The 12189-nt window shown below is 47.5% G+C and overlaps 2 protein-coding genes across 3 annotated transcripts in view; one reads left to right on the top strand and one right to left on the bottom strand.

The window, feature by feature from the left end:
* The window catches only part of hacd2 (3-hydroxyacyl-CoA dehydratase 2), a 33421-nt gene extending 22787 nt beyond the window's left edge, over window positions 1–10634 (bottom strand). The window contains exons 1-2 of the mRNA XM_067987066.1: window positions 10463–10634; window positions 4443–4560 (exon numbers count right to left, since the gene is read on the bottom strand). Coding sequence (XP_067843167.1) covers window positions 4443–4560; window positions 10463–10578 — 234 coding nt within the window. The 5' untranslated portion in view covers window positions 10579–10634. The remainder of the gene's footprint in view (window positions 1–4442; window positions 4561–10462) is intronic.
* A 778-nt stretch (window positions 10635–11412) lies between these two features.
* The window catches only part of stam2 (signal transducing adaptor molecule (SH3 domain and ITAM motif) 2), a 65025-nt gene continuing 64248 nt past the window's right edge, over window positions 11413–12189 (top strand). For both annotated transcript variants that reach the window (XM_067987064.1, XM_067987063.1), the window contains exon 1: window positions 11413–11835. In XM_067987064.1, the coding sequence (XP_067843165.1) occupies window positions 11796–11835 (40 nt within the window). In that variant the 5' untranslated portion in view covers window positions 11413–11795. The remainder of the gene's footprint in view (window positions 11836–12189) is intronic.

Raw genomic sequence — 12189 nt, 5'->3', positions numbered from 1 at the left:
TCCCTAAATCCAGCTTGTCGGACCTCATCCCGTTTTTTACCTATATCGTTGGTACCTATATGCACCACGACAACTGGCTGTTCACCCTCCCCCTCCAGAATGTCCTGCAGCCGCTCAGAGACATCCCTGACCCTTGCACCAGGGAGGCAACATACCATCCTGGAGTCTCGGTTGCGTCCGCAGAAACGCCTGTCTATTCCCCTTTCAATCGAGTCCCCTATCACTATAGCTCTGCCACTCTTTTTCCTGCCCTCCTGTGCAGCACAGCCAGCCACGGTGCCATGAACCTGGCCGCTGTCACCTTCCCCTGGTGAGCCATCTCCCCCAACAGTATCCAAAACGGTATACCTGTTTTGGAGGGAGGTGACCGCAGGGGACCCCTGCACTGCCTTCCTACTCTTCCTCTGTCTGTTGGTCACCCATTCACTATCTCCCTCAGTAATTTTTATCTGTGGTGTGACCAACTCACTGAACGTGCTATCCACGACTTCCTCAGCATCGCGGATGCCCCAAAGTGAGTCCATCCGCAGCTCCAGAGCCGTCAAGCGGTCAAACAGTAGCTGCAGCTGGACACACTTCCCGCAGGTGAAGGAACCAGGGACACAGGAAGGATCCCTGAATTCCCACATCCCACAAGAGGAACATGACACATACTGAATCCTAGTTTGGGTATAAAACTGTATAACCTGGTGCAAACTGCATGTATAATATCTAACCAGAAGTATAAGCTATATGTATATGATCTAACAACGTGAATAAAGCGAATTGAGAGTTGAGAGAGGATTGACTCTTCTCCTCTTTGTACTATGCCAATAACCGTAACCGGTGACCTCCGGTCAACAGTGACGAGCTTCTTGTGTTGTTGGAGCTGCACTCATCCAGGCAAGTGGAGAATATTCCATCACACTCCTGGACTTGTGCCTTGTAGATGGTGGAAAGGCTTTGGGGAGTCAGGAGGTGAGTCACTCGCCACAGAATACGCAGCCTCTGACCTGCTTTTGTAGCCACAGTATTTACATGGCTGGTCCAGTTAAGTTTCTGGTCGATGGTGACCCCCAGGAGGTTGATGGTGGGGGATTCGGCGATGGTAATACCGTTGAATGTCAAGGGGAGGTGGTTAGACTCTCTCTTGTTGGAGATGGTCATTGCCTGGCACGAATGTTACTTGCCACTTATGAGCCCAAGCCTGGATGTTGTCCAGGTCTTGCTGCATGCAGGCTCGGACTGCTTCATTATCTGAGGGGTTGCAAATGGAACCGAACACTGTGCAATCATCAGCGAACATCCCCATTTCTGACCTTATGATGGAGGGAAGGTCATTGATGAAGCAGCTGAAGGTGGTCGGGCCTAGGACAAGTCCATCGGTTGGGCCTAGGACATGTCCTTCGGGAAGTGCATATAAATAACATCCATCGACACTCCCTTATCACACCGCAACCCCGTTCGCCACGTCACTCACACTGCAACCCCGTTCACTGCTAAATATCTCGAGCTCCCTGCTGAATTTACTGACACTATCCGCTGATGTGTGGGGTTTGGAGGGTGGGGAGGGGAAACAATAATCAGCAGCAGCCACCTGATAATATTTTTGTAGGGAATCCTTGGTTGAATTGGGGCACTGCTTTCAACAAATTGATAATATGTACGCTTCAAGATATCGTTTGCTACTGAAGCTCCAAAGTAGCTTGGCTTTTCACTACGTTAACAAGCTGATTAATTTTTTTTTTAAAAACCAGACAATCCCCCAGTGTTTCAATTGATAAATGCTGTGCCAATACGACACAGAGCAGGGAGGTTCAAGGCTTCACGTCTGGTCTATGATTTCACCTCGAATGGGGAGTGTAAAATCTTCTAAAGTGGCCCAGGAAGCCACTCGATTGTATCAAACTTTCTCAGGGCAACTAGGGATGGGCAAAAAATGCTGGCCTTGCCAGTGACACTGGTTAAGGATGGCATATTCAGAGAATGAATATATTTTAAAAAAACACCTAGTCTCGCCTTCACACCACCTCAATTCTGCAGCCACAGTTAGGAGCGCACTACTTTTACTGCTCGATTAGACGGTGCGTTGGAGCTTTCGTAGGTTACTGTGATGGCAAAAACAGTTACGGTGTCAGCCGTGGCTCAATTGGTAGCACTCTCACCTCTGAGTTAGAAGGTCATGGGTTCAAGTTCCATTACAGAGGCTTGAGCACAAAATCTAGGCTGACACTCCCAGTGCAGCACTGAGGGAGCGCTGCACTGTCGGAGTTGCCGTCTTTTGGATGAGACATTAAATCGAGGCCCTGTCTGCCCTCTCAGGTGGACATAAAAGATCCCATGGCACTATTTCAAAGAAGATCAGGGGAGTTCTTCCCGGTGACCTGGGCCAATATTTATCCCTCAACTAACACCTCAAACTAATGATCTGGTCATCATCACATTCCTGTTTGTGGGACTTTGCTGAGCGCAAATTGGCTGCCATGTTTCCTACATTACAACAGTGACTACACTTCAAAAAGTACTTCATTGGCTATAAACACTCTGGGATCGCTCTGAGGTTATGAAAGGCAGTATATAAATGCAAGTTCTCTTAAGATCTGGGCGAAGCTCAGCTTTTATTTGTGCACCCACAGTGTTGGCGTTGCGCGCTTGCAGATTCAGGTCGGAGAACAAGCAGGTACTGGGACAGGCTGTAAGGGTCAAGTTTAGGACAGTATTACTAAAGGATTGCTGAAGGGCTAAGGGAGGCTCGGGCTCATTTCAGAAAGGGCTAGATGCTGCAATGGGAAGGTGGTTTCGTATTGTGGATGAATGAGATCAAGCAGGCTCGAGGACCTTCTTTATCTAAAGGCATCTTGTGAGGTAGAGCAGTCAGATGCAACTAAAAGTCCGTCTACTCTGCCCAACAATACGCTTCAGCCCCAACTCTAGAAGAGTGCCTCTACCGCGACCAGTGAGATATCACTTCCATTTCCCACACATTTGGTCTTTAATAGCGAGATTGCCACTTCAGGCTCCCACTTTATAAGCCAGTTTCAGCCACATCCTCTTCACACGCAATCCGCAAGAGGAGTGGTGGGTATCCTGCTCTGCAGTCATTGCAGTCACCACTCAAACAGGACAGCGGGAAGAGGGCCACGGGTTTGACTCTCGTCAACTTTCTGCCCGTCCACATGGAGATTCATCTGATCTTCGCTTGACGCCTTCTCATCAGGCTGGTATCCGGACCTTGTTGTGCTGATATACACCCCGTATCCCCCATTCCGTGGCACAGTACGCCAGTGCTCCATCTTTCCGTACATTCCTTTTAGCATCAGTGGGTAGCACTCTGGCCTCAAGTCAGAAAGTTGTGGGTTCAAGCCCCACTCCAGAGACTTGAGCATAAAATCCAGCATGGCACTTCAATGCAGTGTTGAGAGAGTGCTGTCTTTTGGTTGAGACATTAAATGCATCTGCCCTCTCAGCTGACCATAAAAGATCCCATGGCACTACTCAAACAAGAGCAGAGATGTGTTCAGTGTCCTAGCCAACAGTTATCTCTCAATCAACACCAATAAAACATTATCTGGTCATTTATCTTATTGCTGTTTGTGGAAGCTTGCTGTGCACAAATTGGGCTGCCCCATTACACTACACTACAACAATGACTACACTTCAAAAGTACTTCATTGGCTGTAAATCACTTTGGGACTTCCCGAGGTCGTGAAAGGCGCTATATAAATGCAAGGTCTTTCTTTTACCACCACTTATTAATGCAGGATCAAGAGGACATTCCTTAAGTAATCAGCACAATCCTGTAAATGTAATTCAGATAGAATTCGCCTTGAAATGTACACAAGAGTTTTTTGATTGGCGACAATACAAAGTCAAACACAGCCAGTCCCTCCCACAGCCAGTCCCTCCCACAGCCTGTAACCCCAGGAACGCCACAAGGCCAGGCTTCCCTGCAGTCCTAACAATTTACACTAATCATTCTCGCCAGTCTCAGCAGCAAACAGCCAGTCTCACCCAAAGCACCGTCCAACAAGCCTCCTCACCCGCCCCACAGTACCATACAGCCAACTCCCCCTACCCAGCAAAGCACTAACTAGCAGCTCCAGTACCTTTCTCTAGCTTTTGGCTGCAATTAAAGAGAGAACATCACTGTGAATTATGAACAATTGACAGTTCCTGTGCAACCCTGATAAAGGACAGACTCGTTACGTGAATCCTGAGTGTTCCAGACAGAAACGCAACAAAGCTGACGTGACTGTAAAAGGCAGCTCCCCTTGTGGGTGGTAGGCTCTGCCACCATCATCAGTGGCGTGACCCTAGCTTACCCGAGTTGCAAACTGTACTGTTTTCGGGAGCCAAGTTAAATAAATGTTGCAACCCTGTTTATGAGATAAGGAGCGTGCGGCCAGAGGAAAGCCCGGCAGCTATAACTGGCTGGAGTAAAAGGGACCATCTGCACCACCCACCTCCAGCAACGCCCCTGTCTGGAAGAACTTCAGCGGCTTTTCGATGGAATAATAGAGGCCGTGGTATGTGCCCTTCGCCAGGCCAGCTCGGATCAGACACACCGCGATGACTAGCCACCTGGAAGTTAAAACAACAGAATATTTATTAAGACGACGCTGTATTGCAACACCATTCCGCTCGTCACCAGCTTAAGGGGCTCCGAGCTGCAGCACCGTTAAAGGCAGAGTAACGCTCCCTATTCTACCCCAACATGCCTTAGGCCTAAGGCTCAGAACCAGTACCACGTACAGCAGCTGTGTGACATTTCCATTACCCACACCAGCCACCCCCTGAAGCTCCTCTGACAGAAATCCAACATGTGGAGATGCCGATGATGGACTGGGGTGGACAAATGTAAGGAGTCTTACAACACCAGGTTATAGTCCAACAGCTTTATTTGAAATCACAAGCTTTCGGAGCTTTGCTCCTTCGTCAGGTGAGTGTAGGAGGATTCCATATGCTGTACCTTTATGGAATCCTCCTACACTCACCTGACGAAGGAGGAAAGCTCCGAAAGCTTGTGATTTCAAATAAAGCTGTTGGACTATAACCTGGTGTTGTAAGACTCCTTACAGAAATCCAACAGTTTGATGCCTAGTTGCAAGCAGTTTCAACAACAGCTTGAATTTATATAGCGCCTTTAACATAATAAAACGTTCCAAGGCGCTTCACAGGACAAAAATTGACACTGAGCCAAGGGAGGAAGCATTAGGACAGGTGACCAAAAGCTTGGTCAAAGAGGTAGGTTTTAAGGAGCGTCTTAAAGCAAGAGAGGTAGAGCGGTGGAGAGGTTGAGAGAGTGGACCGGGAACCAATGTAGGTCAGCAAGCACAGGGGTGATGGGTGAACGGGACTTTGTGCGAGTTAGGAAACGGGCAGCAGTTCTGGATAAGCTGAAGTTTCACGCTGGGGGCTCAGGCGAGCTGGGTTTGCTTGATGGTGAAGGACGTCTCACTGCCTGTGGTTGAATTGTAAACCTCCTTACTGGTTGACCAGTATCTCATCCATGGGGCGGAACAACGATTGGTGAACGGATAGAGCTCGATGCTGTTGAGGTTACGAGCTGACCTTTTACATTGCAAGAAACAACCAGAACGTGAGAGTGTCAGGATTGTCCAACAGAGGGGCGAGAGTGAGAAACACAAACCCAATAGTACGAATAGACGGAGACGCACAAGACAGGCATCGTGACAAAAAGAGCAAGTGGATTCCATGGCAGAGGGGTTTAAACAGAGAATGACCCCTTGGGAAGCTGTTTTCAAGTATGAAATCATACAGTCCTCTCTGAAGGTTCAGTGAGCAACAGACTAGTTACTTGATCTCAACTAAGATAGTGGTAGGGGTGCTCCAATTGGTCTCGGCACCAATGGGTGCCATGGCACCTAGTCCTGATCGCTATCCAACACCCCCTGCTGGAAGTTTAGCGTGACAGCATTCTGCTCGCCAATGACGACCCCATGGTAGAATTGCAAACGCTCACTGTTAAGACTTACCAATTAACAACAGCCATGTAGGCAAGATATCCAAGGGCATACCCAAGCAAACGTGATGGCCTTCAGGAGTGGGAAAATTGACCGAAAGATGAAGCAAACAGTTTTCCCCTATATACAGCATCACTATTTATTTTCATGCACCTGCATTTACACTAGGCACACTGGGCTTGATTTTAGTGGTTTATATATGCTGGAGTTGCTCTTCGATGCAATCTCCGAGCCTGGATCAACCGACTGTCCAACTATGCAGATTGGGGTGGAAAGACAGCTGAGAGCCCAAAGCACGTTTCCGCTGCTGTCCATGCAAATACTAATTAGGAACCCGTTCCTTTCTCCTGTCCTGCCACCACCCCCCCACCTCCCCCGACCTTAGCTCAGCAGCTCCAACACCAATTGTAACAATCAAATTTGTCCTGTAGCTGAGATCGGCTAGCTCAGCACAACTCGTATAGCGTTTGGAATTTCAGTGATTAGATGCCTTTTAACCCACTTTAGATAAGACACTGTCTCACAAGGCAGAATCTTCCTTCTGTTCAGTCCAGATTGATGAGGTGAATCCATTGGGCCAGATTTCACAGTAGCAGGGCATCTAACAGTTAGTTCGATGTGCTCTTGCACCCTTCAGCTAAAAAAAAAGTGCCCACTAAGTTGCTGGAAGTGTGAGCTGATAAATGGAACAGGGAGGGAAACAGGGCATCTGGGATCTGAGTGAACAGGACAACTAACAGTCTATCTCCTTTACCAATGAGATTGAAGGATTGGGAAATAAACAGAAGGGCTGAGCAGGAGGGTGAATTAAAGGGGGAGAATTCAGTGTCCATTCAGGTACAGAAAGAGAAATAAAGAGGGAAAGAAAGATTGGATTATGAGAAAAAAAAGACAAGGGAAAAGTAAGAAAAAAATTTGACATTTTAAAATTCTCCTTAAACAATTCACAACCTGAAGGAATGAGACGCCACACTTATAGTTAATTTTCGGTGCCAGAGAGGTTGATTGGCGTCATTAACACATATCACATCGTTAACAGGGTACTTACCCTTGTAATTACTAGTCCTCAATATCTGCAGCGGGTTTAGTTCGTATCTACCGCACAAATACAGCAACTTCATGACTTTCAATGCATGTGAGGCAGACAGCGAAATGCCATTTTCATGAAGCTGATGGTGGAGCGGTGCAACTCGGACAGCAACTTTTGGATATTCGCACTTAACCGCACATCTGCCCCTCGCCTGAAGTACTGTATCGTTTATTCATAAACAACGGCGAGTGCCATTAGCCTCACTGTTATTTTGACAGCATAATCTGGCCCATTAATAATTCCAACAAACTTAGGATTCAGACTTTGTTTTGCTGTGCGCTCATCATTCCAAATTCACTTTGTGTCCTCAACATTATTTCCAATCCCCTTGGTCTTGTCAGGCCATCGCATCTCACCTCACCACCGCTCACCGTCACCTCCCCCCTCCCCCCCCCGCTATCCTGATCCCAGGCTCCTGGTAATGCACGGAGGGGATTAGAAGGCAGTTTGGGCTTTGCAAGTGAAACTTCCTCTGATTTGCCCTCCTTTCCCTTGCAGAAAGCCCCCGGTATCTCCTTCAAACAAAACCAAGCTCAGTATCGTTGTGTGTGGGGGAGGTCAGGTCGGAGGAGGGAGCAGGAGAGAATAATTTAAAACTAATTCTAGCAGCTTGCAATTTTCCAAGTGCGCTACACCACTGTGATGCCAGGTTTACTTTTTCCCCCTGGGGCAATATTCTCACTTCCTCCTTTCCTGAAGTGCCTCTTTGCGGGCGGCAGGGGTTAGAGTTCCATCTGTGCCAACCCACCAGTATCTCACTGAGGTGTTCATTCTTCATGTGCCAGCCTACGCAGCTATGTCACACTATTCAACCTTGGGGCCCTTCGCAGCTCAGGCCAATTCTTTTCCAACACCTAAACTTGTCAGTGGGGATGGCTGGACGGTGGGTAGGAGCAGGAACCCCCCCCACCCACCCATGGTGGATTTACCCCTCTTTAATCCAGAGGGGCGGAGCTCAATTACACTGTTGCTATCACCCACCACCCTGGCTGACATCAAGTAATTCAGCACAACTGCCCGTGGCTATCGGCAATTTTAAATCTAATTTCTTAACAATTTATTTTGAATACTAGGAGATGTACTATTGTGTTCACAGTAAATGAGATGATATTAAGGCAGGAGTCGTACGCTGTGTAATGCCCTCTGTATTATTCTGCTGCTAAGGTGGAGCCATGTTTAAGTTCACTTGTCCCTTTTAAGGCCATAGACTAATTGCTGTCAATTGAGGTCAATGAGAGATCAATTGTTGTTGTTGTTGACAGAAGCTTGTAAATTGGTAGGTGCTTGTAAATTCCCTGCACCCCGATCAGAAAGAAACAGCACGAAATGACTCTCCTTTCTTTTTCTGACACACTGCAATGCAACAGAGGTGGAAGATACAGATATTAGGACAAGAGTAATCCCTTGGCATGTTCCTTAAATAGAAACTTTTATGAGGACACAACAGATCAGGTCAGTGATACTGGAATAAATGCAGAGCTTAATTTGAGTCTGAATCCCAAGCCTGTTTAACAAAAAAAAAAATCCACCATCCATCACAAAGCACAAATGCTTCTCTTTAATCAGACCCAGAAAATGAAATCTAATTAAGCACACTAGCAGAAGTACAGTTTCCAAAAAAAAAAGTACAAAAACTGCCTCGTACAAAAGAGGCTGCTGTAGAATTATTTTGAGAAAAAATTTTAGGTGCTCTCCCCATGAGTTTGCAGTAAGTCTCCAGTTTTGAGTGACACATATCAGGGAGGTACTAAGAAAGAAAGAACTTGCATTTATATAGCACCTTTCACAACCTCAGGACGTCCCAAAACGCTTTACAGTCAATTAAGTACTTTTAAAGGAAACACGGCAGCCAATTTGCACACAGCAAGGCCCCATAAACAAAAATGTGATAATGACCAGATAATCTGTTTTTTTTAAAATAAAGTGATGTTGATGGGTAAATATTGGCCAGCTCTCCAGGAGAACTCCCCTGCTCTTCTTCAAATAGTGCAGTAGGATCTTTTACATCCACCTGTAAACCAACATCACTTAAAAAATTAGATTACCTGGTCATTTATCTGATTGCTGTTTGTGGGAGCTTGCTGTACGCAAATTGACTGCTGAGTTTCCTACATTACAAGTGACTACACTTCAATAAAAAGTACTTATTTTTGAAAGGGGCTAGATAAATGCAAGTCTTTATGGTTTTTTCTCTTAACTGCCTTCAAAAGCCTGTCTCTTTGACTGTGTAGTCTGTCTCCACCTTTAATTTATTTACTGTTCAGTGTTCACTTTGTGAAGTGCTTGGAGATGTTCTTTCACAAGTTATTGTATTTTATACAGAAGCTGCAGCCAAATAACAAGAAATCGTTTGATAATATTGAACCTTACTGTTCCTTTCTGCCCCAGGGAAAAAAAAACATTGCTTTTCTGCATATAGTACAGGAGAGAACCCTGAAACTAAACAACTGATTTAATCCGTTCTTTCAGGAGATATTTCAATCCAAAGACGGGTAGTAAACCTACTCCCCAGATATTTGCTGTTTGGAGAGAAATACATTCTCTCCCTCTCTTGTCTATATAAACATGTACCAAGCCCCCAGCCTTATACCCCTCTCCTCCACATTAAAGACATGATGTGGAGATGCCGGTGATGGACTGGGGTGGACAAATGTAAGGAGTCTTACAACACCAGGTTGGACTATAACCTGGTGTTGTAAGACTCCTTACATTTGTCCAGGTTGGACTATAACCTGGTGTTGTAAGACTCCTTACATTTGTCCACATTAAAGACTGCCAATTCAGCATCAGCTCACACTGTACCCCCGGACAACAGTGCACTTAAGCATCGGTTTGAAGAGTAGAGTTTCAACATGGGTGCACATAAGCAGAACAAAGTCCACTGATACACTACAATGACACTCACATACAATTCCCACTTCCTCAACAGTACAACCATTTGGCCAAATAATGAAAGTGTGGTTTAGGTGGGAGAGGGAGGGGGAGGGGGGAGGGAAAGTAATACTCCTATTGCAATATTTAGCCAGGAACTTGCTATATTTCATATACTTTCCCCACAAATAATCTACCCGAGACTCAGCAGCAGCTTCTTCTTCCCCCCACACCCAGTGCCACTGTACCAGGCTCTCGCTCTCATTTAGGGACCATCCATAAACGGCAATCTTTTCCGCCAGCGATAAATAACGAGGCAGTGGAGTGAAACGCTGCTTTGGCACTTGCGACGGTCGTTCCAACGCGTAAACTGACCGCACTGTTGCGATGTTATCGAGGAAGGCGCTCAAGCAACCTTTGTGCGCTTGCAGACAGAGGCGGCAATTTGCGGACGGCCCCTAGGCGGGTTCGCTTTAACAAACATCGAATTCGTCGCCTATTTTTTTTTTTGGGTTAAAAAAAAAGTGCAAGTTCTCACCCGGCCGTCATCACCACGTTGTAAATGACCATATAAGCGGTGGCGATGGGTCCCGGGCCCTTTCTTCTCCTGTGAGCTCCATCACTAGTCTGCTCCAGCCCACTCGCCGCCGCCATGGTGATCGACCGAGCTCCGACTCCAGCTCCACCCCGCTCAGCCCAGCGGTTGCTACGCGATATCTCACCCAACGCGCATGTGCAAAAAAAAAAATAGGTACCCGGTGCTGCCCCCTAGCTCGGCTGATAGGGAATGGCGCCTCCAAGACCAACGAATAAGCAGAGAGGTTCAAGAGATGCCAAGAAACCCGTTGAATTTGCGGGAAAAAAAAGGGGTCACAGCGCTGCCCCCCCTCCCTAATATTTAGATGTGGGGTTGAAAGGCCCTCCGCGCAGAAAGAAAAAGCAGCCAAGAGCCCGGTACAATCTGGCTTGGCTGCTTCAATTCCCAGACGACTAGCTCGTCCTCGCCTTCCCCGATGCTGCCCCCTATCCTGGCTGATGGCGAACTGCGGCTCCAGCTCGTCTCCTCGGTGCTGCCCCCTATCCCGGCTGATAGCGAAATGCGTCACCGGCACTTCTCCTCGGTGCTGCCCCCTATCCTGGCTGATGGCGAACTGCGGCTCCAGCTCGTCTCCTCGGTGCTGCCCCCTATCCTGGCTGATAGCGAATTGCGTCACCGGCACTTCTCCTCGGTGCTGCCCCCTATCCTGGCTGATAGCGAATTGCCGCTCCGGCTCGTCTCCTCGGTGCTGCCCCCTATCCTGGCTGATAGCGAATTGCCGCTCCGGCTCGTCTCCTCGGTGCTGCCCCCTATCCTGGCTGATGGCGAACTGCGGCTCCAGCTCGTCTCCTCGGTGCTGCCCCCTATCCTGGCTGATAGCGAATTGCCGCTCCGGCTCGTCTCCTCGGTGCTGCCCCCTATCCTGGCTGACTGTACTGGATGACCGCGGAACGACACCTCCCAAAGGAAGAAAGCGGGGCGGAGGCGAAGGACGAAAAAAAAAGGAATCACCTGACCGGCATTCGAGTTATTATTTTTTCTCTATTTCCCCTCACCTTCAACCCCTTCCGGAGACGCCATTTAGTTCTTGGCTGATTTCTGGGGAATATTTATTTTAAAAGATATTTGGGGTGATTGAAATTCGATTCGAGGCGAAGAGAAAAAAAAAAATTTCGTTCGAGGCCTCGGCCGTTAGGATGAGTCAGACGGTGGAGGAAGAGGGAGCGCTGTGGGGTTAGAGGTAGGGAGACCCGCCGCGGCCCGGACTGCGGCCCTGTAGACCCGGACACATCTCCCCTTCTTGAGGATCTTTTCCCGGCTGTTGATCGCGACCATGCCGTTCTTCTCCAGCAACCCCTTCGACCAAGATGTCGGTAAGTTGTGGCTGAAGCGATCAGAGTTTTTGGTTCGTGGGGGGATGGCTTCATATTTCTGTACCTTTTCAGTCGAAAATAACCGACTATTAGCCATGTGGAATCAAATCTATAAAGGGTCTTTGTCCTGTTAAGTTACAGGCAGGAGACAGGAAATAACCATCTTTCTATTATATATTACAAATACATATTTTGGTCTGTGTGTTGTATTATATATTGTATTTAAGTTGATTTCCTATGGCATTTATGATGACTGACAACTGCAACTTGCATTTATATAGCGCCTTTAACGTAGTAAAACGCCCTAAGGTGCTTCACCGGAGCGATCACCAAACAAAAATTTGACACCGAGAC

Source organism: Heptranchias perlo, chromosome 7 (genome assembly GCF_035084215.1).
Source record: "Heptranchias perlo isolate sHepPer1 chromosome 7, sHepPer1.hap1, whole genome shotgun sequence".
Lineage (NCBI taxonomy): Eukaryota > Metazoa > Chordata > Chondrichthyes > Hexanchiformes > Hexanchidae > Heptranchias > Heptranchias perlo.
This window is presented reverse-complemented; position numbering and strand designations above follow the sequence as displayed.